General features: G+C 50.8%; 1 protein-coding gene and 1 long non-coding RNA gene across 3 annotated transcripts in view; one reads left to right on the top strand and one right to left on the bottom strand.

Annotated features, from left to right (window-relative positions):
* Positions 1-24,563, top strand: part of LOC132591291 (neurexin-2-beta-like) — a 131,079-nt gene that overhangs the window by 67,728 nt on the left and 38,788 nt on the right. The window contains exons 3-4 of one of the 2 annotated variants that reach the window (XM_060269319.1): positions 7,171-7,342; positions 17,603-17,692. In XM_060269319.1, the coding sequence (XP_060125302.1) occupies positions 7,171-7,342; positions 17,603-17,692 (262 nt within the window). The remainder of the gene's footprint in view (positions 1-7,170; positions 7,343-17,602; positions 17,693-24,563) is intronic. The other variant, XM_060269320.1, reaches the window with a different exon arrangement.
* Positions 14,103-20,886, bottom strand: LOC132591292 (uncharacterized). Its single transcript, XR_009556899.1, has 3 exons — positions 19,634-20,886; positions 17,971-18,161; positions 14,103-16,875 (listed from the first exon to the last, which is right to left on the bottom strand). It is a non-coding gene; the product is annotated as an uncharacterized LOC132591292 (long non-coding RNA).

Here is a 24,563-nt window from a genome sequence, read left to right as displayed (position 1 = left end):
GATGCAAAGGGCAGGGCTTATGAGCCATTGGAAGCGGCAGCCATTTTGGTGCCTTGGCAGCCATCTTGGAGCAGACAAGAGGCCTGCCTCTCTCTCTCTCTCTCGCTCCCTGGCCTTGCACGGTCCATTAAGCGCTTGGCTGTGGGGGCCCTCAGGCCAGCCAGCCGTGGCTGCTCTCTCGCTCTCTCGCATGCAGGAGTTATTGTGCCAGGCAGCCACCAAGGCCCGCGTGCTGCGGCGGCAGCGGCTGCTACCACCGCTGCCTCCCTGTATCCTGGGGTCTGGGCTTGCTTCTAGCCTCGTAAATCCATTTCTCCTTCGCTTCCTCACCCTCCCTTCCCCCCCCTTCTCTTTTAATTTCCAGCCTCTGTGAGTGACATAAATCTCTCCCTTAAGTAACTCCGGCGTGCCAGCAGGCCTCGACAGGGCTTAGCGAGAGCTACAAGGCGGTAGCCACCTCATGCCAGCGAAGGCATCAAGTCAAGCAGGGGGTGGAGGCAGAGTCTCTTTCTCCCACTCTGGTCTCAGCCTTCCATGTTGTGCTGTGCCACCCATCCTAAGGCACTGCTTTCTGCCATCGCTTTGTCTCTCCTCTTTCCACTTCCCATGGTGTGTGTCTGTGAAGTCAGTCGCCGCTAAATTGTTCCACCTAGCTCCCCTGCTTCCTGTCGCTTGCCATGCTTGTTTGGATTCTTTATCGGCCTCCTCAAAATTGCCTGATCTGCAGTGGGGTGTGTGAGCCCACCCCCCCCCAAGCAAAGCCATGTAGGAGCAGAAAGCTGCAAGGGCCCACCCCCCACAGCATCTGCTCCAGGGATGCCCACCTCCCCACCTCTGTCGCCCAGAGGGGAGAGTATGGGGCTCGTGGGGGCTGCTGCCCCTTCTCGTCCCCCCTCCTCTTTCCCTGCTTGTGTGTCTGGAAGTGGGGGGGGGGCAAGTAAGCAGCAGAGACTGAAAAGAGGAGAGCAAGGAGGCTCTGGGGGTCTGCAGGGGAGTGGTCCTCTGCAACCCCTGGCAATGGCCACAGGAAGATGCCTTGGTGGCAAGCGGAACAGGTGAGGTAGGGTGGCACTGAGAACCCAACCTCAGAAGATATTTCTTTCTTTCTGACAGAGGTGGAATTGGCTGCTGGAATTCATGTCCCTGGAAGGGAGCAAGGGTCTGTCAGTTGAGCAAAGGGGCGGCAGAGGGCTGGGTGGTGGTTATTTTTTTAGGAGGTGCCAGGAGGTGCGGCAACTTGTCACCTCAAGTGGCCTGGCCCCTTCAGCAGCTGTGACCTGGCGGAGATGAATTGCTCTGGAATCATTGCCCAGCAGAGAGCAGAAGGTGCTGGCTGGTGACCCAAGGGCATCCTTGAAGGCTGCTGCTATTCCTGGGCACCCCTCCTCCTGCCCCAAGGCAGGGGCTCCTTCCTCAAATGTTTGTTCTTTCTGAAAGAATTCTGCTTTCAAGACCCCGGTCTGGTCTCATCATCATAGAGCTCTGCAGTTGTGTGAACCAGCTCGGATTTGGGGCCAGGCGTCCAGGTGCCCCACTCATCAGAGTGAGCAGAAAGGCTCTCCAACATGGGGCTGGCATATACCCCATTTTGACTTGACTGAAGTACGCACACGTGACCATCTGGAGTGTGGGTTGTGTGCATATGGCACCTTTAAGGCCAGAGTCTAAAGTGATTCAACCGTACTATTGCATCCCAACACCGCCCAGCCTTCAGACAACAGCTTGTCTAAGGAGGCAGTGTAGCATCTTGGAAGTACCTCAACCCTGTCTCGTTTCCTCCTTCCACCCCAACATTTCCTGCTTGCATTGGGAAGCCTCTGCAGTTCAGTCGGATGCTCCTGTGTGTCATGACATCGCCAGGAAATGCAGATTAGGAACTTTGCTTTGATCTGAAATGAAAGTGGGTGTCTTGCCAGTGGCTCACAGGCCATTTTTAACGGCCTGAGCCGCCATTTGCTGCCTGTGGGTTTTCCGGCACCCAGGAGCCCTGCAGCCAAGGTGGTGTTAGAAGTTGTCGAGCCCCCATCCCGATGAGTCAGCAGTGCCAGCACATGCCTCTCTCTGTGACTACATATTGCTCACCTCTCCAGGTAGGGCTCACCAGCCTTCCCCTCCTTGAACTGCAGGGGTTGAGGGTGGGCATTAATAAAACGCACACGCCCCAGCGCTCTAATAATCTAGGCTTAATGCAATAATTACATGCATGGCTCTAATAAGCAGCATGAGCACACACAGCCAGCCAGCCAGCCAGCCAGCCGCTCCCACCGCGTGGTATTAATCACTGCTTACCATAATAAGCCCTTAATAATGTGTGTGTGTGTGTGTGTCCCACACTTTTCCCCACCTCCCAGCTGCAAAGAAATGCACTCTGCATTTCTGGGATTTTCAGTAAATGGTAGGTGCTGTGCTGGTGCTCGAAAGTTGGGATGCCCATAATAGAAGAGCTGTGGGACTCTGTTCTGTGATACTCGAAAACATGGCACACTCCTACACTGGCAAAACTGGCCCCATAAAAATATCCTTTCAGGCGTTCTGCTAAGTTATCCTGGGTAGGAAAGGAGCAGCCAAGGGGGACAGGAAGGAGCAGCACATCCCTTTGGGGGGGCAGCAAATGCCCTGCCGCTGCTGCAACTCCTGCCACTGCTACTGTTGAGCCTTGCCCCATCCGCCTTTAGCAGAGAAGTGACAGTGCCATCAGGGCCAATTTGGGGCAAGATTGGGCCAATATTACCCAAAATCAATGGCAATGGCAGCAGCACTTTTCTGCTGATGGCAGAGGCAGCAAGGCATCCATCGGTGTGCCGCCTGAAGCAGCAGCCTCACCTGCCTTATGGCTTGGCTGGCCCATGGCACAGTGCAAGGTTACAAGGTGGGAGGAGCTGGCTTTTGGAGGAAGGTAGGAGTGTGTTGTCAGAATGTAGAGTGAAAAGTCCAGATTCTATCAGGAATATTTCTTGCTAATTTCTATAAAAACAGGGCTGCCATACTTAGGTGATGAATTGGTTCGACTGATTTGTTTTCAAAGGTTTCCCTGATTCATTGGGCAACAGGTTTGAAATGTTTTACATTGTTTTTAGTACAGCTGCTCTGTGTACACCTACACAGTATTCAGGTGGTTTGTGCCACCTTAGAAGAGGGCTTCCCCCCCAGTTGTCTCCCACAGCGAGGATGCCTCTTCTTACAAAGCCATATCATTTCCCTTAGATTTGGAATGATGTACCCATGTGACACGTTGGGTGTCATTTGAAACAAAGCATTCACTCTTTATCTTCAGAATTAATATTCATATAGAGATTTGTGCCTATTTAATTGATTAATGCAGCATTAATTAACATTCCTAAGAATTAATCAGCTAAGGTTCCTTTTAGTTAAAAGAGTGAGGTGCTGGAGTCTGTTTGGAAGCTGTTCCTAGGAAGCCAGAATCCCCAAGGCCACATTCACTAAGTGATGCAAGAAAGGCAGTCTGCACATGCTCTGTGTCGCTGTTACGTTTGTATTCTGAATATGAGCCTTGACTTTGGGAAATAGGTTTTGTGTAGAAATGATTGGACATTAAGCACCATCTGGGCTCTGTGGCAGAAAACTGGAAACATCTAAAAATTTCTGGTGTAGACAGCCACAAGTTAAGGTGGGGACAGGGATGGGGAAATGGGTGGTGTGAATTCCCCTCCCCGGCACAGGGAAAGAACCTCTGCCAGTACTCAGCTGCTCCACTGGGAGCCGGTTGTTACTTAGGGTGACAGCCAGCTTGAATTGTGACCATGTGTGCTCTGGGCGACCATAACTCATCTCGAGCTCTTTATAACCACATAAGCACCCTTGCTCAGAAGGAACAGCCCACGATGAGTTATGGACTGATGAAAAAATGCTCCCAAAGAGGAAGCTCATGTATATTATGCATAGGCAGGAGGGATGCCTACAGCTGGGCGGCCAAAGTGGACCCCAGTTCCAAGGTTTCTGCTGAATGGCTTTTCTCTGAACAGGCCACTGAGCTTGTCTTGCATACGAAGTGTGTGCTTTCTTTGGGTCTCGCATTGCCAGGTTATTAAACTAGACTCTGAGAGGCGGGGGCACGTGGGGGACAAGTGCTCTTGAGATAATAGGGAAGGGATTTGGGCTGCAATCCGAAGCAAGGCCCATCAAAGTCAATGGGGCTGTACTTCTCTGTAGCCAGGCAAAGGACGGCACCGTTGGTGCCTGAAACTGGAGAACGAGGTGGTAGAGTTTCTGCTTTGCATGAAGAAGGTCCTAGGCTTGTTCCATGGTGGCATCTGCGGGTAGGGTTGGTAATTGTCCTCTGCCTGAAACACTGGAGAACCAGTGTCCATCAGGGCAGGTAGTACTGATCTAGAGGGATCAAATGTCTGACTCAAGGCAGCTTCCTGCATTCCTGTGACCCCCTGCCATGTTAGGCTGTGTCTGGCAACTGCGAATGTGGGAAAGGGAGAGGTGTAGCTTACACACACATACACACAGCCCTCTGCCACCCCACCCCGCCCCACACACAAAAAAAACCTTTCTACTCCACAGCCCAACTCCTACACAGGTTGCTTCGCCCTGCAGCTCTTCTGCTCCTTTCCAGAGAGGCGGCTGCAGAAGTGGATTAATTACCGCTCTGCTGCAAATGAAATTAAGCAGCCCTGATCGTTAGCTTATTGATGAGGCAAACGAGATTAGGCAGCGCGCTGTCAATCCGGGCTGCACCAGGAACTGGATTAAGGGAGCTCTGATTACTCAGAGCTGCAGCAAGCGAGCTGGTGAGAGCAGTGCAGGGGGGTGAGAGGTGGGGGCCCCAAGCTGAAGCGGGGATGCCTGAAAGCAGCACAGAGGAGGAAGGAGGCAGTGGAGTGAGCCTTCTCAGGACCCTCTGGGGCAACATCTGTCTTCCATCCTGGTCTAGAATCGCCTGCAAGAGTTGGCCCGTTTTGCACCAAATTCGGAAGCAGGCCTCCAGGCCAAGCCAGGACAACGAAATCTAGCAGGAAGATCATGCGGGAAAGACGGTCTTTCCACTGCTGCTACCATCTCATGGAGAGGTGGCCCTGTTTGCCAGCCACATCCTGCTTAGTCCTAAGCACCTGACAGCCAGCTGGTTGTAGGGTGTTTGGGAGCCAGCGTGCCAAAGCTGGTCTCTGCAGTAACCCCACAGACAACTTGGCCGACCCCTGCAGAAAGCCGGGTTGAAGTCACTGCCCCCCCCCCCCCGCTCCATAAAGAGTGAGGAAATGAGTGGAGTGGGTGCCAAAGGAGTGAGAGGGATACTTTGACCCTACCAGTTGGACCACTTCCCATGAAGGAAGAAAAGGCCTCTGCCACTACGAAACGCCCTCTGGAGGACTCCGTAGAAAAACCCACTTAGCCCAAGGGTGTTCTTGGTTCCTGGTGGCGCCTCTCTGCTTGGGGAAGAGGCCACAGCTCTGCAGGAGAGCATATCCAGAAGGTTCCACGTTCAGCGTCTGGCACCTTTTGTGCAAAACAGGACTCTCTGCTCTCCCCAGTTAGTCACAATGGGACACCAGTAGGCTTTTCCCTCCCCTTGTGAATAGCAGTCAATAGGGGGTGAAGGTGTTGGAGGGATGTCTCCAGTTGTGGCCATGGCAGGTTGATGGGGGGGGCAAATGTTTTTTAAAAACCCTCCCAGCCCCATGACCTCCCTGGCCCAGCATTCCCCACTCCCACACTACATCAGCTCTATGGTTTTAAAAAGAAGTAGTCAGGAGCGCAAAGACAGGACTCCCATCCGCTTGGCCCTGAGGCCTGGCCGCTTACTCTCTCTTGGCTGCCAAGCAGGATTAGGAAAAACCCAGGTCAAGATTTGTTGGTTGGTTTCTAATTGGGTTCTACCCTAGCCTTCAGTGTGCAAAAATATTTCCAAGGTGGCTTACAGCATAAATTTCAAAACAAAAACAAGGGAGATCAGGTAGGCAGAAGCATCCCACAGGAAGAGAATGGTCAGGGAATACTGTTTTCCTACACTGTATTCTCTTATAGTCCACTTATATCATGCTAATACACTAAAACACACTCTCAGGCTTCCCATTGACTGAGGTAGCAGCCAGCATCTCCTCCAATATCAAATAAAAGCCACTTCCCATTGGTGATGCAGTGACTTCGCTTCTGCTGCCTTTCTCCTTCCTGAGGCCAAATGATGGCCACTTGGTCACTAAAGCATTCCGGTTTATTATTTTTCATGGATCATTTTGTGTTGTTTTTTAATTGTTAATAAATTACACAAGTTGATAATTTATTTCTTAACTTTTTATAAATACGTCCTGTGTTGCGTGTATCTTTGTAACTTCTTTATTTGGCACAAATACAAAAATGAATAAAAAAAATTTTTTAAAGAAGACTGGTGAAAAAATACAATAAAACAGCAGAACTTGAACAATTTCCATTATAGATTCGATCTTTTGGAAATAAAGTAGTATTTCATTGTGCAAAAGAGACAGCAAATGTCCCTGGGTAGAGCATTCCGCAAATTGGGAACTCCCCCCAAGAAGCCTCTCTCCCAGTCACCACCTGCCTCACTGTAGTTGGGTGGGGGCTCCTCCAAAGATAACTAAAGTGGCAGGCACTTTAGGCTCCTCTCGGAGGTTGTTCACCACTGGGTTCCTGGGCTGGCAGAGCACCCACAACCCAAGATTGCACTTTAGAAGGCCCTAACTTGTTCCTTTTCAAACCTCAAACACTCCAACTGGGTAAACCAGATCAGACCTCCTATTTCCCACCACCAACAGGCCAAATGGGGAGACAGGCCACTGCTCCCCCTTCCTAGTAACACTGATTCTTCACATGTCCATTGCAAACTCAACAGGAGTGAAAAGAGTTGGGTTTTTCTTTCTCAGCAGGGCTTGTCTGGCTGCTGTCAGTGGCACAGCCTTGTTAACTGTGGGGAAAACGGCACAGGAGATGTGGCTGTCAGCTGCTATAGGCCCAGTTCTTACTTTGCAGGCTTCGTGTGTCTCGGGCGTCTTACCTTTTTAAAAATGGCAGGAGCCAGGGCCAGTGGGCCAGAGATTTGCTCATCACCATAGATTCCTGGCTGCAACAAAGTACCTTGACCCCTGCTCCTGCCTCCCCAGCCTCTGCTGGAATTTGCCCCTCTGACCTCCCAGCTAACCCCTGCTCTGACTCTGTTCTCCTTCTCTCCCCTCTGTCGCCTCCTCACAGGACCAGGGAACAGTTGGGGTCATTTTCAACGTGGGCACGGACGACATCACCATCGAGGAGAGCAACGCCATGGTGAACGACGGCAAGTACCACGTGGTGCGCTTCACCCGGAGCGGTGGCAACGCAACGCTGCAGGTGGACAATTGGCCTATCAATGAGCGATACCCCGCAGGTAGGGACTGGGAGGCAATGCCTGCCGTGCCCCTCATCCTGTCTCCCCCACACCGTGGAGGTCGGAACCACCCTGGCCCTCTGAGCATTTCCACCAAGCAGTGAGGTGGGCGGATTTGGGGCTGGTGGGATCCTTTTTGTCAGCCCCTGGTCACCAGGGTTTTTGGCCGGTTCCATTAGCACTTACCCAGGATCAGGAGAAGTCTCTGGCCCCAAGAAGAAAAGAATATCAGGGCTGGGATTCTTACAAAGCTACTGCCATGTCTGTTCATCTGGCCTAGCAGTGTCTCCCCAGGAGCTGAAGCAGAGAACACTCCCTTCCATCACTTATTGCTTGCTCTGTATAATTGGATTTACTGCCACTGTGGGACTTTTGCCTTCAAAGTAGGTTCCGTGCCACTGAGCTGAGGTCCCTCCCCTCAGGGAAGTCTCTTGGGTGCAGGCGTTCCTTTCCCCAGGACTTGTTCAGAATTTGAACTCGGGGCCCCTCACACCTTAAGTAAGACCCTTTCCCCTGGACCAGCAAACCCTAGATCCTCTCGGGACAAGTAGTGGTAGCCATTCACAGGAGTCGTAAGGAAAAGTAGCCAGGAAAACAGGTGGGTCCCTGCAGGAATGAAGAGGTGTGTGCCAGGAGGGGATAGATATGGGAATTTGTCGCAAGTTTACTTATTTTCAAAAGGCAAGCAGAAAAAAATAAAACGTCAGTCGAGCTCTGGAGCCCCCTCTCCACATGTGGAAGAAAAGGCGGGTGATGCCCAGTTCTCTGCCAGGGTCCGGCTGTCCTTGCCAGTCTGCCACATAGCCAGCCAGCCAGCTTCCTCTGGGCACAACTGAAGAGGGGTGGAGAGAGACCTTGAGGAAATCAAGAAGGGGTTTCAACCAAGAGCCAGGGTGGAAGTCCCCTTGCACTTCTTCCTCTGTCTTCTGTTTGTAGCAGTCTAGGCCCCAGCCCAGCTGCCCTGTCTGGCTGTCAGTACAGCAGCTATTTTCTTTCATTTGTGCTGTCTCCTTTGTTCTAAAGCCTGGGAGGTGGGCCGCTCACTCGTATTTTTGCAGGTGGAAAACTGAGGTTGGGGGGGGGGTTGGGTGAGAGAGTGATGTCTCAGAGTTGGACTAGGATTTGAAACTGGATCCTAAGTCTATAATTCTCCTTATTTATTTATTTTCAACAAAAAAAAACACACCACTCTTCCACCTGCCCCCCTGGGCCCTTGACATTCTGTTAGCCGCTGGCATTTTTCTGCTATCAAATAATTTTTACAGCCCTTTTCACCAAGAGAGAAGTGCTTTGAGCGTATCTCATTCTAATCTGCTTTATTCTTTGAAAAGGTTGGCAATTGCAGAAAAGGTCTGGGTCCTTTGCACACAATGTCGATGCCAGGAAATGAAAGAGGACACCGGAGCAGGGAGGGGGGAGTGAATAATGGGGGGGGGGGCAACAACAGGGTGAAGACTAGAGGGGAGAGCTGTGGAGAGCATGAGGGGCAGAGAGGGGAGCCCCAGCAGGCACCCACCTTCCCATGATGAGCCTCCTTTCTTGCCTGTCACAGCCACAGCAGCCCAGTGCTCTGCCTCCGAGGCTGGGAGGGGCAGCATGAGCAGACTCGATCTTGGAGCGTGAGCAGAGATACAGGCAGGTTCCGACCTCCATTGAGCCAGGGTGGGGGTGTCTCAAAGTGTGGGGTGGGGTGCCTGGGAGACCGGGGGAGCTGGGGTTTTCATGACTGCATTTGTGCCTGGCAGTGCAACCAGCCTGGAAGGACCTTCGTTCAGGATCCATTTCCTCCCATCGTTTGGTGGCTGAATCACACACAAGCGCGGCGGCTTCTCCCTTCCCGCCAGGAGCCAGCAGGAACCATAGAACAGCGGGGCAGGGGGAGTGAGGGGAGGGCGAAACCTAATCAAGGTCATTAGTGCCGCAGGCAGGCAAGGCAGGGAGAGCTCCTGCCCGCCTGGGATTTGCCAGCCACTTTGATCCAGCTCCCCTCCATTGCCCCCCCTCAACAAAGTGCCTCTCCCCAGCCTGCCGTCCCGCTGGCCTGATTGTGCAGTCTCTTTGATGCCCAGCGCTGCTGCAGAGAGTGGAGCGCAGCCTCTGCTAGCCAGGAGCTGCCGCCACAGCTCAAGCACGCACCAAACTGCACACCAGGGGCCGCACACCAGCCTTACAGAGGTAGAAGCTACGTTCTACTGAGTCAGGCCAAGGGTCCATCTAGCACTGACTGGCAGCAAAATCTCTGGGGTTTCAGGTGGGGAAGCTTTCCCAACCACACCTGGAGATGCCGCTGGGGATCTTTTGCATGGAAAACAGATCCTTGACCACTGAGCCCCGGCCCTTCCTCCCCGCTGTGCTGTGGATCCTCTGCCCACTGCACAAGTAGCCATGAAGTTGTTACAAGTCTTGAGAAAGCAGCAAGGCACATACTTTGTGGGTCTTTGCACTGCCCCCACACCTGTGCTTTGGCACCCATTGCAGAGAGCTCTGCAGCTCAGATGTTGCTGGCACCCACGACTTTCTCAGGCTACACAGGCACCCCGAGACAAGCTGCAGTTGGGCTTTTGGCAGATCATCATCTCACACTGCTTTTTAGGGGCATCTTTTCCATCTGGGGCCCAGGGCCGGCCCTACGGCCAGGCTGGGTGGCACAGGGCGCCAGGGCGCCTGCCTGCCAGGGGGGGCGCTGCGTCCGCCCACGCAGCTCCGGCTGCCCGCCGTGCTGGGAAACGGGGCAGGGCGGGGGCGCCGGAGGGATCCGTCGCACCACGGTGCCAAATATACTTAAGATGGCCCTGCTGGGGCCACTTCCTGCAATACCCCTTATTAAGCTGCTTTGACTTTCCACCCTTGGGTGCTCAGGGCCACACTCTCCAGCATGGAGGTCACCTTTTGCCCAGTGCTGACTCAGCCTGGAGGCCACGCAATGTCACTGGACTTTCTTCGCTGTTCCCCTGTGAACCTGGGAGCTACCCTCCTGCACTGTTGTGTAAATTCTGCAAGGCTGCATTTCAAAGTGGCCATCCTGCGTTTTTGAATCAAGCCCAGAAGACCAGCTTTTTCTGAAGAGGAAAGGACACATGAGGCTCTTGCTTTGCAAAATATTTATATCGTCGTTCAGGAATCCAAACCTGCGGGCATAAGAAGGCATCATGCAAGTCAGCCCTCAGAAGTAGTAAGGGAGGTGGTGAAACTTGCAGAACTTTGAACCTGATGGAATTCTTTGTTCTGCCAGAGGATTGCAGCCTCCATGGGCCACTTTGGTTAGTCTGCAGACTTGGTGAGACCCAAGTGAGAGGTGCCAGTCCTCCCAAGAAGCACACCTTCATCTGCCTATACGCTGACTGACAACCTGGTTCTCTAGGCCATTAAGAAACACAACGCAACAGTTTTAGGCTGCCAAGGAGCCTGACAGCTCTCTCTGCTGCTCACTCTGACCCATCCAGAGAGACAACCCAAACCCCATCCTTGGAAGCCCTTTATGGAGGAGGAAGGGTCCCACCCCCTGCCTTTAGAGGCAGGAAGGGATGCTGCAAATGGGGAGAAGCCCTGTACTCTCTCTCTCCAGGACTTTGCTCTCCACAGGCATACCTTGTGTTACCTTGGAGGGTGCCAAGCAGCGGGCGCAGGTATCTTTTGCCACCATTGTCTGGAAGATAAGCAGGAGTGGCATCTGCTAGGCATCCATGGGCTCTGGAGTGGGTGGGCTGTCTGACTCTCCCTCCCCCAGTTAAATATAGAAGCCCAGCTCTCTCTCCTTTTGGCACTTTTTTTCCATGTCCCAAATGCTTTACCATTCTAGTTTCTTGATGGCTTCAGAATGAAGAGTGTTGAAAAGGCACCCTGTTTTTAAAACAGTAAAGAACCTCAGCTGAGGATAATGTACCTGTTTTTTAAAAAAATTAATAGCGCTTTATGTACAGAGTGTTTGCTGTGGGGTCCTTTGGATTATCTAAAAAGAGAGGGTCCCAAACCTTTGAATTTATGGTTGCATGTAGGGTGCAAAAGGAGGAGGGAGGACCTGGGGCCCGTCTTGGGATGCAGAAACTGGAAAAGGAAGCCCAGGCTTTAATAACCAGCAGTTGAGTTACAGAATCCCCACTCAGGGACATAATCAGGATCAATCTCTGAGGTTTCCTTGGGGGAACCTTTTTGCGGTTTTGTGAAAAACCAAGTAACAATGAGGTTCAGCCTTCTGAGGGAGAAAAAAAATACTAAATCTGGCATGGAGGTCCTATTTTGCTGTAAACAACATATTCAGTGGGCATTTCCATGTGTCGGATAGCTCCTTTTCTTGGAAAATAAGCAAAGGCGCTCAGGTGGGGATAATCAGTTTTTAAAGCTGCAGGTTTTCTTTCTGTCCATTTTGATCCAGTTGTGTGTATGTAATAAATAAACCGTTATTTAAATTAACCTTGCTTTCAAAAGATTAAGTAGGGTACCTTGGACTCTCCATGAATCAGGTTTCAACCTTCTGTTTCTTGTGAGAGTCTCCTAAAAACAAAATACACTCATCCACCTGGGAGTTGGCCTTCTCATCTTCATTAGGAAGAATACACCTAGCCTTCTGCAGGTGCTTCTTGATCTAGGAAAAGCGAGCAAGGGCGCTTGGGCCCATGAGTTAAGGGGCAGCTGTCCTCCACTCACAGAGGCTCCCCAGGTTTTTCAGGACCTTTGAAAACTCCAGGGCAACCTCCAAAAGGAGACCAGGGTCCCTCACAGCAGACAGTGTGGAGAGGGCAAGGGATAGCTACGTTCATTCCTGCTTTCCCCTCAAAAGGAACTCAGATATATAACTGTTGTCCTCAAATATTGTCCCCATTTTACAGATGATATAAACTGAGGCCCGTGAGTTCATAACCAAACAGAGGATTAAGTGGAGAGCAGAACCCGCTAGCCACATTCTAGAAGTCCCCAGGGCGAGGGCACAGATGTGTACCATTTGCTTTCTTTATTTAATTACCCCAGATTTGCTGGAAGAGGCAACAGTATCTCCTTTTTCTTTGCCTGTTCCTCCTGGCTGCCTCTCTCCTCTGCCACCAGGGTTTTCCTCCTCTTCAGCCGTTTCGCTTTTTCCTTCCTTGTACATAAAAGAAACCCACCTCGCCTGCGCTCTCCTAATGACAGACAGCTCATCCAAGGCCGGGATGGCTTTTAAGGCTCTCAGTCGATTAACTGCCTTGCCCTTAAACGATTGATTGGTTAATTAACCAATTAAAATAAATATTACTGTTATCAAAATCCAGGTGGTATTTTGAGACTCTTTTTAAACGAAGCTAATAATCCCTCTTGACAAAATACCACCGAGGCAATTCGCTTAAAAGCGTTGGGAGGAAAATCCTGTGGCACTCAGGTGCTCCAAAATCAAGCGATGGCACCAAATAATCCTGTTGACTCTGAGCTCCCTTTTCATGCAGAAGATGCTGCACGCTAGTTAGAAATCTGAATTTCTGATGTGCGATTTAACATTTCTGTGAAATTCAGCCCCACTCGACAGCTGTAGAAGAGTGACCCACGGGGCTCGATCCTGAACGCTGATTTTTATGTCAGCCTCTGAGTACCTGCAGAGTGCATTTACCTTTTGAGTAACTACAACCAGTCTTCACACATCTGGCATTAGAGCAGAGGAAAGCAGACATCAGTCTTCTGGGATCTGATTTGCTTTTTAAATAGAACCAAGAGATCTACCAGCAGGAGCCTGGTGCAATGTAGTAGTGGGAGCCAATGACTTTGAATTCAGAAACTGGGCAGGTCTTCATCCTAAGAATTATTTTCAGCATCAGAACAGAGCTAACAGTCCCTTTTCACAAAAATCTGCTCCTGGATGCCGTCATTCCCCACTCCAAATTTTCATTTCAGCAGCGTAATTGGGGTGGGTGGCAGGAGAGCAGAAGCTTTTTCTGTAAGAACAGTCAGAAGCCCTTGTGTCTCTACTGCACATCAGCCAGAGATTTATTTGTTTATTTCATTTCATTTCTGTCCCACCTTTTTCTCCCAAGGAGCTCAAGGTGTGGCATACATTGTCCTCACCTTCCTTTATTCACCACAACAACCCCGTGAAATAGGTTAAGCTGAAAATGAGTGGTGAGCTCAAGGTCACCCACTGAGCTTTGTGGCCAAGTTGGGATTTGAACCCTGCTCCCTCCCAGGTCCTTGTCTGACACTCTATCCCCTGCACCACCACTGGCTTTTAGAGCTGCCTCCCCACCCCTACCCCCAGGTTAGAGCACTGCCAACACACAGGGTCTGGCCCTGCCAATTGAATCCATTTCAAACCAGCTGCACTGCTTAGTCTCGATGTGCCTTCTTTCCTTAAAACATCCAAGTGTCCAGGGTGGGTGGGCGTTATTGTCCAGTTCCTCCATTCCCCTCCCCTGCTTCATGCCCAGTGCTGCAACTCACCATTTCCGCAGACCCCTCCTCAAGACCCAGCACCTTGACAGAGGTGGGGCTTCTGCTCCTGACATCCTAAGATCCAGCTGCTGAAGCGATCTGCCCCTGTTCAAAGCTTTTGCTGGGATACGGTGGGGGGGGGGACAAGACTGGCTAGCTTCTGGTCCCTTGCGTTGCAAGCTGGTGCCTGGTCATTTACCTTCCATCTAGCAAACGTGCAGAATTACGCCATGCCAAGCATTTAAATAACCCACAATGCACTGAAGGGTCTTTGTTTGCCTGGTCTGCAGCTTCGTTTTCATCACCACCACCCTTCCTTAGAGTAGAGCCTATTGCTGAAACAAATGTGATGTGTGCAGATTTTTTTCTTGTTGCTTCCCCCCCCCCCTTCTGCTCTTCCCATGGGTATGCAATAGGAGGTGGTGGGAGGGGGGCTTTGGAGTGTGTTTAGTGCACAGTCCGGCTCACGGAGTGAGGGTTGTGCAGCAGGAATCCCTCCCAAGCCGGATCCTGATTAGAGACTCGGGTCACTTTCTGAGGATGGCGTATTTTTAATTAAAAGATGTTAATCGCCTCGTTAATACAGAAGCTAATGAGAGCATGAAAAGTCCCTGACCGCCTCTAATTAGGGGCTGAATTGCAGAACAGAGTGAGGAGCAAAAATGGGGAGGGGCCGCTACCCCAGTGGAGCAGCACCCCCACACACACACACCCGGCAATTGCAAATCCACCCTCTCCTTGGAAAACCAGCCTTGCATTCACAGAGGCTTAAAAATCCCCCATTCTGAAATGGTTCCAATGAGTTTTGTTTGTTTACTAACACCCTTCAGTTATAATTTAGATTCTTCAGTGGTTTTACGTCATAGAATTGTAGAGTTGGGAGGGACCCCAAGGGCCATCTACTCCAACCCCCTGCAAAGTGTGTTCATATACAATGTGATTACAAAATAAAGATAAGGAACAGGGTCAAATTCTCAGCCACTGGTACTAAATGGTGGGGGAAGTTCTCACCTTGGCACATTTCACAACAGCTGGAGACCCCCTAAAGAACTTGGGGGTGGGACACCCTGTTTGCAGGTGGTGAACTGAGCGTGCCAGTTTTTGTTTGGGGGGGTTGAGTCAAGCTCCCCAAATGGAGGGCACAGTTTTGGGGGGTGGATATTTCCCCCTTTTTTCTTTTCAAAACGCTGTTTACCTTAAACAACAACACCACACTTCTTAAAGCTGCCTGCTTGAACAGTTCCTCCATTCTCCTACTGATCCGCTTCAACATATTGGCCGAATCCCTGAAGTGAAACAAAAGGATCCCTCCCGGTCCCGGAGCTTGTACATCTCGTCCTTTCCTCTGGGCATCCTCCTGGGCCCACCCAAAGGACGCAGTCTGTTGTAGCCTCAGTGGGGAGCACTTTCTGCCATCTGGAAAACTGAGAGACGGAGGAGAACCAGTCTTGCTGGTTCCTTTTATGAAGGCTGAGAAGTTGCAGAGCCAGCACCCACCAGATGATCCTCTGCGAGAGTCGCCCTGCTCCCGGTTCCCACTGACTGTCACCTGCCTCCACATGGCTGCCTTGACCCTGCTACCTTTGCCATGCTATTTGATGGTTGATCAATTTCCCACCTGGAGCTGAAAGATGCCACCTGCCTCCTTGCAACAGCCACTTTCCTCTGCATCTGTGCACAGTGACAAAAGGCTGGGTTGATGACACTCGGTTTAAGGAGAGGAGCCAGCCTCACTCCCCGGGCATCTGTGGCCCCAACACGTGGAGACCAGCTGTGTTTATCACAGTGCTGCTGAGCGAAAGGCGCTCTGTGCATGCTCAGGCATTCCCTGCATTATGATTGCATTCCAGATGCTGGAGAAGAGTTCTCTGCCCCCTGGCTTGAGTGAGGACTGGGCCCTGGATCCACCCTGGTTTCTTGGACTTTCTCAGCCAGATTGTCTCCAGTTTTCTTCTTTGGGAAATGAATCCTATTGGCTGATGATGGTGCAGGTGGCACCCATCACAATTGCCGCAGTTTGCTTCCAGCTTTTGGGGTGCCCCTGGTCCACAGACTTAACGGTTGCCAGGCCCCAGAGCACATGCCGAGCACCCAGTTCTTCCAGAAGCTGTCATCTCCTTTAGCATGTCTTTCCTCATACTCAGGGTAGTGCAAAGGCTCCCATCCCAGCAGGTAGGTCAGGCTGAGAGCCTTGCCTCTGCCATTCAGATTGGGGCTTCATGTCCTCTTTCACAGAACTGTTTGTGTCCTTCTCAAATGTGTTTTCTTTGGGACTGAAGGACCACTTGGGAGGCAACTCGGGACACTTCTGAAGCTCATTTAACTTCCTTGGCTTCCTGCAAAGCGTCAAGGAGTTCCTGTTGTGGGGCATTTGCCAAACCCCGCGGCAAGATTGCTGCAAAGATCCCCAGGCAATTATAGTTTTGTGATGTTCTCAAGTATTCTGTTGGACACTCTAGTTCCCAAATCCCCTTTGGTTTAGCAGTGGTGACATGTATAAGAGCCCTGCAGCTGGACTGGGCCAAAGGGGGCCTATTTAGCTCATCCCTGTTTTCACAGTGGCCAAACAACCGTAAGTAGCTAGGAAGCTAGACTGCATCTGGGGCTGGAGGTTGCACAAGAACTTCAGAAGAGCCTGCTGGATCAGGCCAAAGCTCAGAATCATGTTCTCAGAATAGCCAACCAGGTGCCCCAAAGGGAAGCCCCTTTAAGCAAAAGGACCTGAGTGACAGAGCAGCAGAGCTCTCCCCACCTGCGATTCCCAGCAACAGGTATTAGGGGCATCCCTGTCTCCAGCCCTAAATCTTTGATTAGCTTAAACCTGCCAGGCACCTTTTGGCCCAAAGTGGAAAATTTACCAATGTCATTTCATGATGGGAAGACAGCAAATGGGGGGTGGGCATTTGAAAAGGGGGTGTCCATATTGCCCTGCCGAGGGAGCTTCCCCACTTGCATTTCAATGGCGCATTGTGTGTGATTCCAACCTTGTGTTGCTAAAAATACAGCGATGGGCGTTCGGGAGCAGAGGGAAGGCTCTGAGGACCCGGCCCAAGTGCCTCCTCAGCAGAGTCCCACCGATGTATCACAACTTCTAGGTGACATCATGGGATCCAATATGACTTCATTGTTTATTGATCAGTTTCCTGTGAAAGAAAAGGAAAAAAAGAGGGCTGTTCCTGACTCAATTTCTTCCACTATGCAGATGGCTGAACTTCTTTGCCTTTGTCCAGATACAAATGCAGGGCATATTTGTGGGTTGCTGGGTCCGTGGGGAGGAGGAGGGAGTGGTTTGAAGGGAATGGCAGGGTGGGGGGGGGTGGCGGCTGAAGAAATAAGCTGGGGGTGGGGAAACAATGGCTGAGAGTTTTGGAAAGGGACTTTTTAAAGAGAGTTTGACTGTGTGATGCTTTCCTCCCCTCCCTTTCCATTTTGTGACTAGGGATTAAAGTCTGCTAATAAAGTGAATTTAATAAACAAAAATAATGCACCCAGGGAGGCTTTTCTCCCTCCCTGGTGCAGCATAAATCCTTCTAACTTCCATCTACTCATCCTAACACTTAAACCTGACTAAACCGTGTAACTAGAGCTTTCTCCGTTGCTGGCTAAAACCGCTAAACCTCCAACCAAACCCCCACTGACCCCCGCTTCCCCTCAAAACAAAAACAAAAAAGCAAACTAACTAATGGAAAACTAACAGCTAATTTCGAGCCAGCGCTTAACCTGCTGTTTGCCTGAGCTTAGTCTGACCTCTCTAAACGTGCTAACCTCTGACCTTTGACCTTCCAGATGGCGTGTTATGTCTCTCTCTCTACTCTTTTTTCCTTCTTTTTCTTTTAACCATCTGCAAATCTCTCTCTAAACTCTTTGAAGGGAACAGTGATAATGAGCGGCTGGCGATTGCTAGACAGAGAATTCCGTATCGGCTCGGTCGAGTAGTAGATGAGTGGCTACTCGACAAAGGTAATTAACAATAATTAATTCCGGTTAATTAACAAGCAAGCAAGCAAAACACAAAAAATAAAGGTTTAAAGGTGCAGTCCTCTCCCCTCTCAGCCCCTTGACACGTCCTTCACTCTCCCTCCCTTCCTCTTCCTGCCCCCCACCCTAGCAGAATATTTCATGCAGGGCCATGGCTCAAGGCTGGTGACTGAAGATGGGGGCGGGATAGGATTTCTCAGAAGGAATTGGGACTCATGGCACAGGGTGGGACCCCTCCGTCCTTCTCCCCAAACACGCACCTCATTTCAAGGCACAGGCTTCCTGCTGCGCGTTGCCACATCTGGAAAGAGACTCCATGGGCAGTAGATAGATTGTCTCTAGCTGCACGTAGCTCTTGCATACATTTCTGGGTGGTGCCTCGCACCAAGAGAAGTGCCACTGCTCTTATGCATCGTCTTGGTGATACTCCAGCACTAGGGAGGGTGGGGAGCTGTGCAAAATGAATGAAGACATGAAGGATAGTGAGAAGCGGGGGGCGCATGATGTGATGATATTCTACCTCCCCTGTTGGAGGCGGGGCATGTCTGTGTGCCAGTCAGGCAGAGGAGTGCTGCTGGTGCCCTGCTTGCTTAAAGACTTCCCTTTGGGCCATCCGAGAAGAACAAAGTGCTAGAAGGAGCGGGCCCTTTTGGCCTGACCCAGTTACAGCCATGCTCTTCTGATGTGTCAAGGTCAGAGAGCTGTGGTGAGTGGTGAGGATGGATCTTCTAAAGCTGGAAGGGAGTAAGATGAGGGGTGGGGCATAACTGTCCTTATAAAGCCTCTGAGAAAGCATAGCCTGCTTTGGGACACTTTCCCTTGAATCCCCAATGTGCCAGGAGTGGTGCTTCTGTGGGGCAACAGCAAGCAGCCCCACCTCTTGTCATGCCTTGTTCTGCCTTTAAGCCCCAAGGTTTTGGTGTCCCTGCGTCTCCTCCCTCCCCATCTTCAGGACCATAACTCAGCAGTAGAGCACCTGCTATGCTGCAGAAGGCCTCAGATTCAATCCCTAGAAGATCGTGTAAAGAGATAACGCCTGTCTGGAATCTGTTACCAGTTAGGGTAGACCAGCAGTGACCAGTGTCAATGTACTCTTAACCCCCATCATACCTGACCACTGACCATGATGGGAATTGTAGTCCAACATCAGGGGGCACCATTTGATGGACTAAGGATCTGACTTGGGAGAACAGGAAATGGAGAGTCCTCTCCTGGGCTTGAGATACAAAGCATTCTCCCCGAGTTAAGACCAAAAACTCATCTGGGGTTCCTGCCAACTTTTCCTATATTCACATGGTTGTGCTTGCAAGGGACTGGGAGAGGGTTCCCAGGATCCTTTTAGGTGCTCTGCAGCAGCCGCTCCGGTGCCTAGCAGTTTCTAGGGCTGCCTTTTCTGCCTTGAAAGGGAGCATGAAAAGTCCTGTGGCCTTTAAATGTGCAAAGCCAATAAGCATGTGCGGAGGAGGAGGAGCAGACGCCTTACAGGGAAGGGTTAATTAGGTCCAGGTACATAGGCAGCTGCCTTATACTGAGTCAGATCATTGGTCCATCTAGTTTAGTATTGCCTACACTGACAGGCAGCTGCAGGATCCCTGCCTGGGGATGCTGCCAACGGGGACTGAACCTGGCGCCTTCTGCATGCAGGGTGGGTGTTCTGCTGCTGAACTGTGGCTCTTCCCTTAAAGGGGTGGGGGGGGATTTGTAGTCTGGCAGCATCTGGAGGGCCGCAGCATCTGCGGCCTCTTGGCATGTTGCTCGCTAGCCCTGGCACAGCTGTTGCCAGCCCTGCTTGAAAGCCCCTGGTGGATGCCACATCTGTCTGCCTATCCCCACTTTTGGGGGTCAGTGTACTTGATCTGCTCCCCAGCTGGGATCAGGACCCCCACACCCACCCACGCCAGTTTCAGGGCTGCTTCTTCTCACCAGCTTTGCCATGGCCTCTGCTTGTGAAGGTCCCGGGAAGTGTGTTGGGCAGGGAGTGACCCCTGCTCTGTGCCAAACCGAGAGCTGCACCTTTAACACTTTAAACTCCATGGGGAAGGAAGAAGCGTAGCAGCAACAAGACAAAAAAAGAAAGGAAAGGATGAGGTCGCTTTAAATCTTAATTTATTAACCAGCTAATAACACTAACATGCTTTTAACTCAAACCAAGTGCTAAACAGTTTTTTTTAACCGATAAATTCCAAATGTCTTAATAACCGTCTTCGCTGGCGTTGCATTTCTAAAGGGGGATTAAGCATCTAAATGTATCTTTTAATGTCTATAACGTGATGGTTTAAACAAACAGCCACAAAATCACCAAAAACAAACAAACAAAGGAAGTTAAAGGGACGTTTAATGAGGGTTTTTTAAAAGAAGAAAAAAAGCAGAAGAAACTCAGAGGGTTAGCAGGGGGGTGGGAGCTGTAAAGGTGGTGTGCAAGAGACCATCCCACTTTAAGCCTTTGAGTACAGGGCGAGTTTGAAGGACTGGCTTGATGAAGAGCACTGGGAATGCGACATTGGCATAAATGCATGTGAGTAACAGTGGAGTGTCTTTTAATACACAATACTTTCATGCATGCACTATTTCTCTCTTCCTTCTCTTTCATCTTTCGCACACATACCTGAACACATACTCTCACAAGCCAGGCTGAGATGTGCCCTGCATCTTTTAGCTATAGGAACTAGAGTGACGTACAGAGCTTTAGTCCCTCCTTTGTGGGTACCGAGTTCTTAGGCTGTATACACAGCTCTTCTGATGGGAGCAGGAGAGTCCACGTTGCAGCCCCAAGAAGGGACTCCGCAGGCTTTACTTTCCAGCCCTAAAGCCCCTTCCTTCCCTCCGTTTGGGCTTTACCTTACTTGTCAACCCCCATTCAGAAGATCTATGATGGCACAGCCGCGAGCGAGCTCCAGAGTGCAGTTGCCCTCCACATTTCAGCCACTTTTCATTTTTCACACACCACTTCCAAGAGAACTTTGGGGATGATAGGGTTTTGAATTGGGTTGGGGGGTGGGTCAAAAGGACTCCCAAGGCATTTCTCTGGACACCCCTTCCAACCTCAGTGGGTAGGGAAGGGAGCATTTTCTTCCTTGGAGGGAGAGATTGGGTGAGGTACCAAGCTGCTTTTGTGTAACTGCAGTGGCTGGATTCTGTCTGGCTGAGCTGAATTTGCAGTAGACCATCTCCAGAAACACACACCCACACACCCCTTTGCATTGTGGCATTGATGCACACACCCTCTGGAATGAGGAGCGAAAGAGGCCCCACTAATCCCCAAAATCAGTTTCGGTCCTGATGAGCTGATTTTTCATTAGTTGATTATTCCCCAACCCCAAATCTTAAAGACATTCTAACTAGAGGGGATAAAAAATAATTCAAAAAGTTGAGTTCTGCTGTTTGTTTGTTTTACTTTGAGCTGATATGTATAGTTCCTATGACTGGAGAACCCCAAAAACCCAAAGCCATACCCTCCCATTTTGAGAGAGAGTTCAGGATGGCTTGGGGTGTCTTGTTGGGGTTCAGAATTTGGAAGGTAGTTGTTGAGTAGCCCCATAGGGCCAGCCCCTGGCCTCAATCCTGCCTCACTTTGGGAAGCAGCTCTTAAAGCAGGACGTGGAAAAGACCCGGGGCAGGGGGGGGGAGCTTATTTCTTTCCTTGGCAGCCCTCAAGGAAAGGGAACATTTGGACAGGTGCGTCCATTTCACACACACACTCTCGTCTGCACTGCCTGACTTCAGAATAAAATCTCTATTGGGGGGATTGTCTGCTAAGGTTGGTTGGCATCGGGTTTTTAGCATGAAATGTCAGAGGAGGGGGATGCTCTTTAGTTGCCCCAAAATTTTGATTCCAGCAGTTCCTTCTTGGCCAGATTTTTTTTGGGGGGGGAGAGAGGGGAGGGCAGCCTCTGAATGCCACCAGGAGTGGCATCATTAGACTTGCAAATTTCCCTTTAGCCTGGCAGTGACTGGAAGGGGGGGCATCCTGAGATGTGCCTGACACATTTCTGCTTAAAATAAAATAAAATATAAGCTCACTTTTGATACTAGACTAACAAACAAAATCCACCAGGAAAAAAAATGTTTTCAATTTCCACCTATCCAGAAAAAACAACACAAAACTACTGGGTTGTAAATTTGCCTCTCCAAAATAAATAAACAGGAAAACCTGCCACCCGGCTTGGCTTAAGATAACAGCCCAGAGCCTCATTTGAACTTGCGTTATTATTTACTCCCTTAATTATTTCCGTTTACAGCCCACTGTGTCTCTTGATGGGCAGGGGCTGTTTTTCATGGGCACCCAAGCCAGATTGCAAGCCTGGCCTGTTGGCACCTGCCCAGCCAGCTTGCTGGTGCTGAGAGAAGCCGGTCCTGGGCAGGGGCCAAGAGGCCCAAGCGAGCTCCCACTCCCTCCCTCCCTCCCTTCTGCTTTTCAGGGCTAGGGGAATGCAAGGTCTGCAGCTGAGCCATGCCAGCCTCCTCTGCTTCGAAGAGCTTCCTGGCAGCTTTTACACTTCTGGAAAATGAGAGCAGAGTCAAGGAAAAGGAAAAGCCTGCGGAGGCACCCTTTCTCCCTGGTGCAGATGCCAGAAGTAGGGACCCAGAGCTGGGCACTCTGTACATAGCCAGAGGCACACACTCCGGGCTGCACCCTGGACTTTGAAAACACACTCTCAGCCCTCATCTCTTTCCCCGCCTCTTTCTTTTCCTTCCTTCCTTTCTCAGGCAGTTCCTCCCTAGCCCTCAGCACCTCCTCTTGAACTATGGAGGGCTGGAAACCTTGCCTGCACTCCACTGCCTCCAGATTCTGCTTCCTCGTGGCTCACTGCCCAACCTTGCAGGACTGGCTGTGGAGCAGGAAGAATCCAGGGTCTGGATATGGGTGTCTCTGCCTGCTCTAGGAGGCTTCAGCAATGATGGCGGAGGGAGGGAAGTACACGCAGGGAATATCGGCTACTCAGGCGGATTTACTTCTGAATTATGCCTCCCTGGAGGTTGCTAAGCCGTCTTGGCTTCCACAGATGTTTCATTTGGCGCTAGTCCTGTTTTCTCCCCCCAAAAAAATCTCTCTCTCTCTCTCTCTCTCTCACACACACACTCACACACACACACACCCTACCTCTTTTGTTTGCTGTTGAGCTGCAGGATTTCAGCAAAACAAGCTTGGTGCTCTCCTGGCTTTTGCTCACAAGCATTTATGTCCTTATAGCATCATTGCCTCTGGGCCAGGGAGTTTGGGCAGTCCCAGCGCAAGAGGCACACCAGGGCCCGCAGGTGCCTCTGGGCAGACATGCAGGCGCATTTTCATGCAAGAAAAAGGAAAAGCCAGGTGGGGAATAAACAGGAAATAGCATTAAATGGGGGGAGTGGTTCCTGAGAACCAAAACTAATTAAGGCACTAAACCAATAAGCAGGTGGGTGGGGGGTACATAGGGTGGAAAACATTGTCAGGAATTCACTTATTTTGATTCTAACCCTGAACAAAAACCAAACATTAAAAAATAACAATAATACTGACAATAATCTTGTTTCTAAAATGAAGGGGGCAAAACGAGACTCAGAGGGTTAAAAATATCCACTTGCAAACTTCTCCAGGGGGGACAAAAAGCAAGAGCTGTTTATTTTAAAGCCAGGGTTTTGTTTGGGGTTTTTTGTTTTTTTATAATTATATTTTTTTCCATAACAGATTAGGAAAGTTCAGTCGGCTCCATCTGGAGATGCTTTTTTAGGTTGCAACAGCCGGTCCCTTTAACATTTCCCCATCTTTTTTTCCCCCTGCACACAAAAAAAAACCCCCACGAAAACCGTTTGAACGAAGAGTGAGCGAGGGGGGAGGGACTCTCCCAGCCAGGCTGGAGTTTGAAGCTCTGCAGCTGGCAGGGGCATCAGCTAATGAGCGGGTGGCGGGGGGGCATGGGGAGGGGGAGCTGCTCTGTATTCTCAGCCCTTGGCAGGCTGCTTTTCCGAAGTCCCTCTGCACTAGCTCATTCAGGTGCATGTGTTTCCCTCTTCAAATGCTGTTCTTGTCAGGGGGCCTCCCACACGTCCAAAGCTGACTGCCCCTTTCCCCCCCGATTCGCCCGAAGAGACCACCACCATCTCAGCTGGGCAGTAGTGAAAAGTAGTGAGATTCCCTAGAGCAGAGGGAAGGGGCCTTCCGTGGGCAACCTTGGGGGCTGGGCTGACAGTGGTGGGTGCAGCCAAAAGCAAAAAGTGGGTGGGTGTGACTTACCTTTAGGCATTAGGCTATATTCCAGCTATAAGGAGATCAGCACAGATCTCTCCATCCAAGCAAGCCAAGGGCATCACCTGAGTCCCATGGACCACATTCCTGAGGTCCTGCCCACCCTGCTGTTGCGTCCTTCTCAATACATGAGAAGACCCTTGCTGGGTGGCTCCTCTTTCCTCCAGTGCCCAACTAGAAAGGAGTTTGAGAGCTCCCCATTACTGGTACCCAGGAGCAGAATGCCACTGACGCCACAGACTGGGTGGAAACCTCTGTATCAGCCCCTAGACACCTTGTTTCTTCCCCCATTCCCACCCCCTGCTGCTTTGAAGGGAGCCATTTTCAGTGGGGGAACTGGGAGGGAAGGGCCAAACCCCCACACCCCCACATGGCTGCTATTCATTTACATAATAGATGCCTATACAGCAGGATCACATCTTGCTCACAATCAACTCACCTTGCACGGTTGAAAGATGGCTGGTTGAAATTGCACAAATTAACTGCACGCAAGGCGGAGAGCTCAAAAGCTCTTTTTTTGCACCTGGTTTTCCTAGTGCAGAAAGAGCTTTCAAGTTCACCACCTTGCTTGGAGGGCCAGCTTGGTGCACCAGTTCCAGAAGGTAAGATTGCTCACATGGGGGGCAG

The sequence above is a fragment of the Zootoca vivipara genome, chromosome 17, assembly GCF_963506605.1.
Source record: "Zootoca vivipara chromosome 17, rZooViv1.1, whole genome shotgun sequence".
NCBI lineage: Eukaryota > Metazoa > Chordata > Lepidosauria > Squamata > Lacertidae > Zootoca > Zootoca vivipara.
This window is presented reverse-complemented; position numbering and strand designations above follow the sequence as displayed.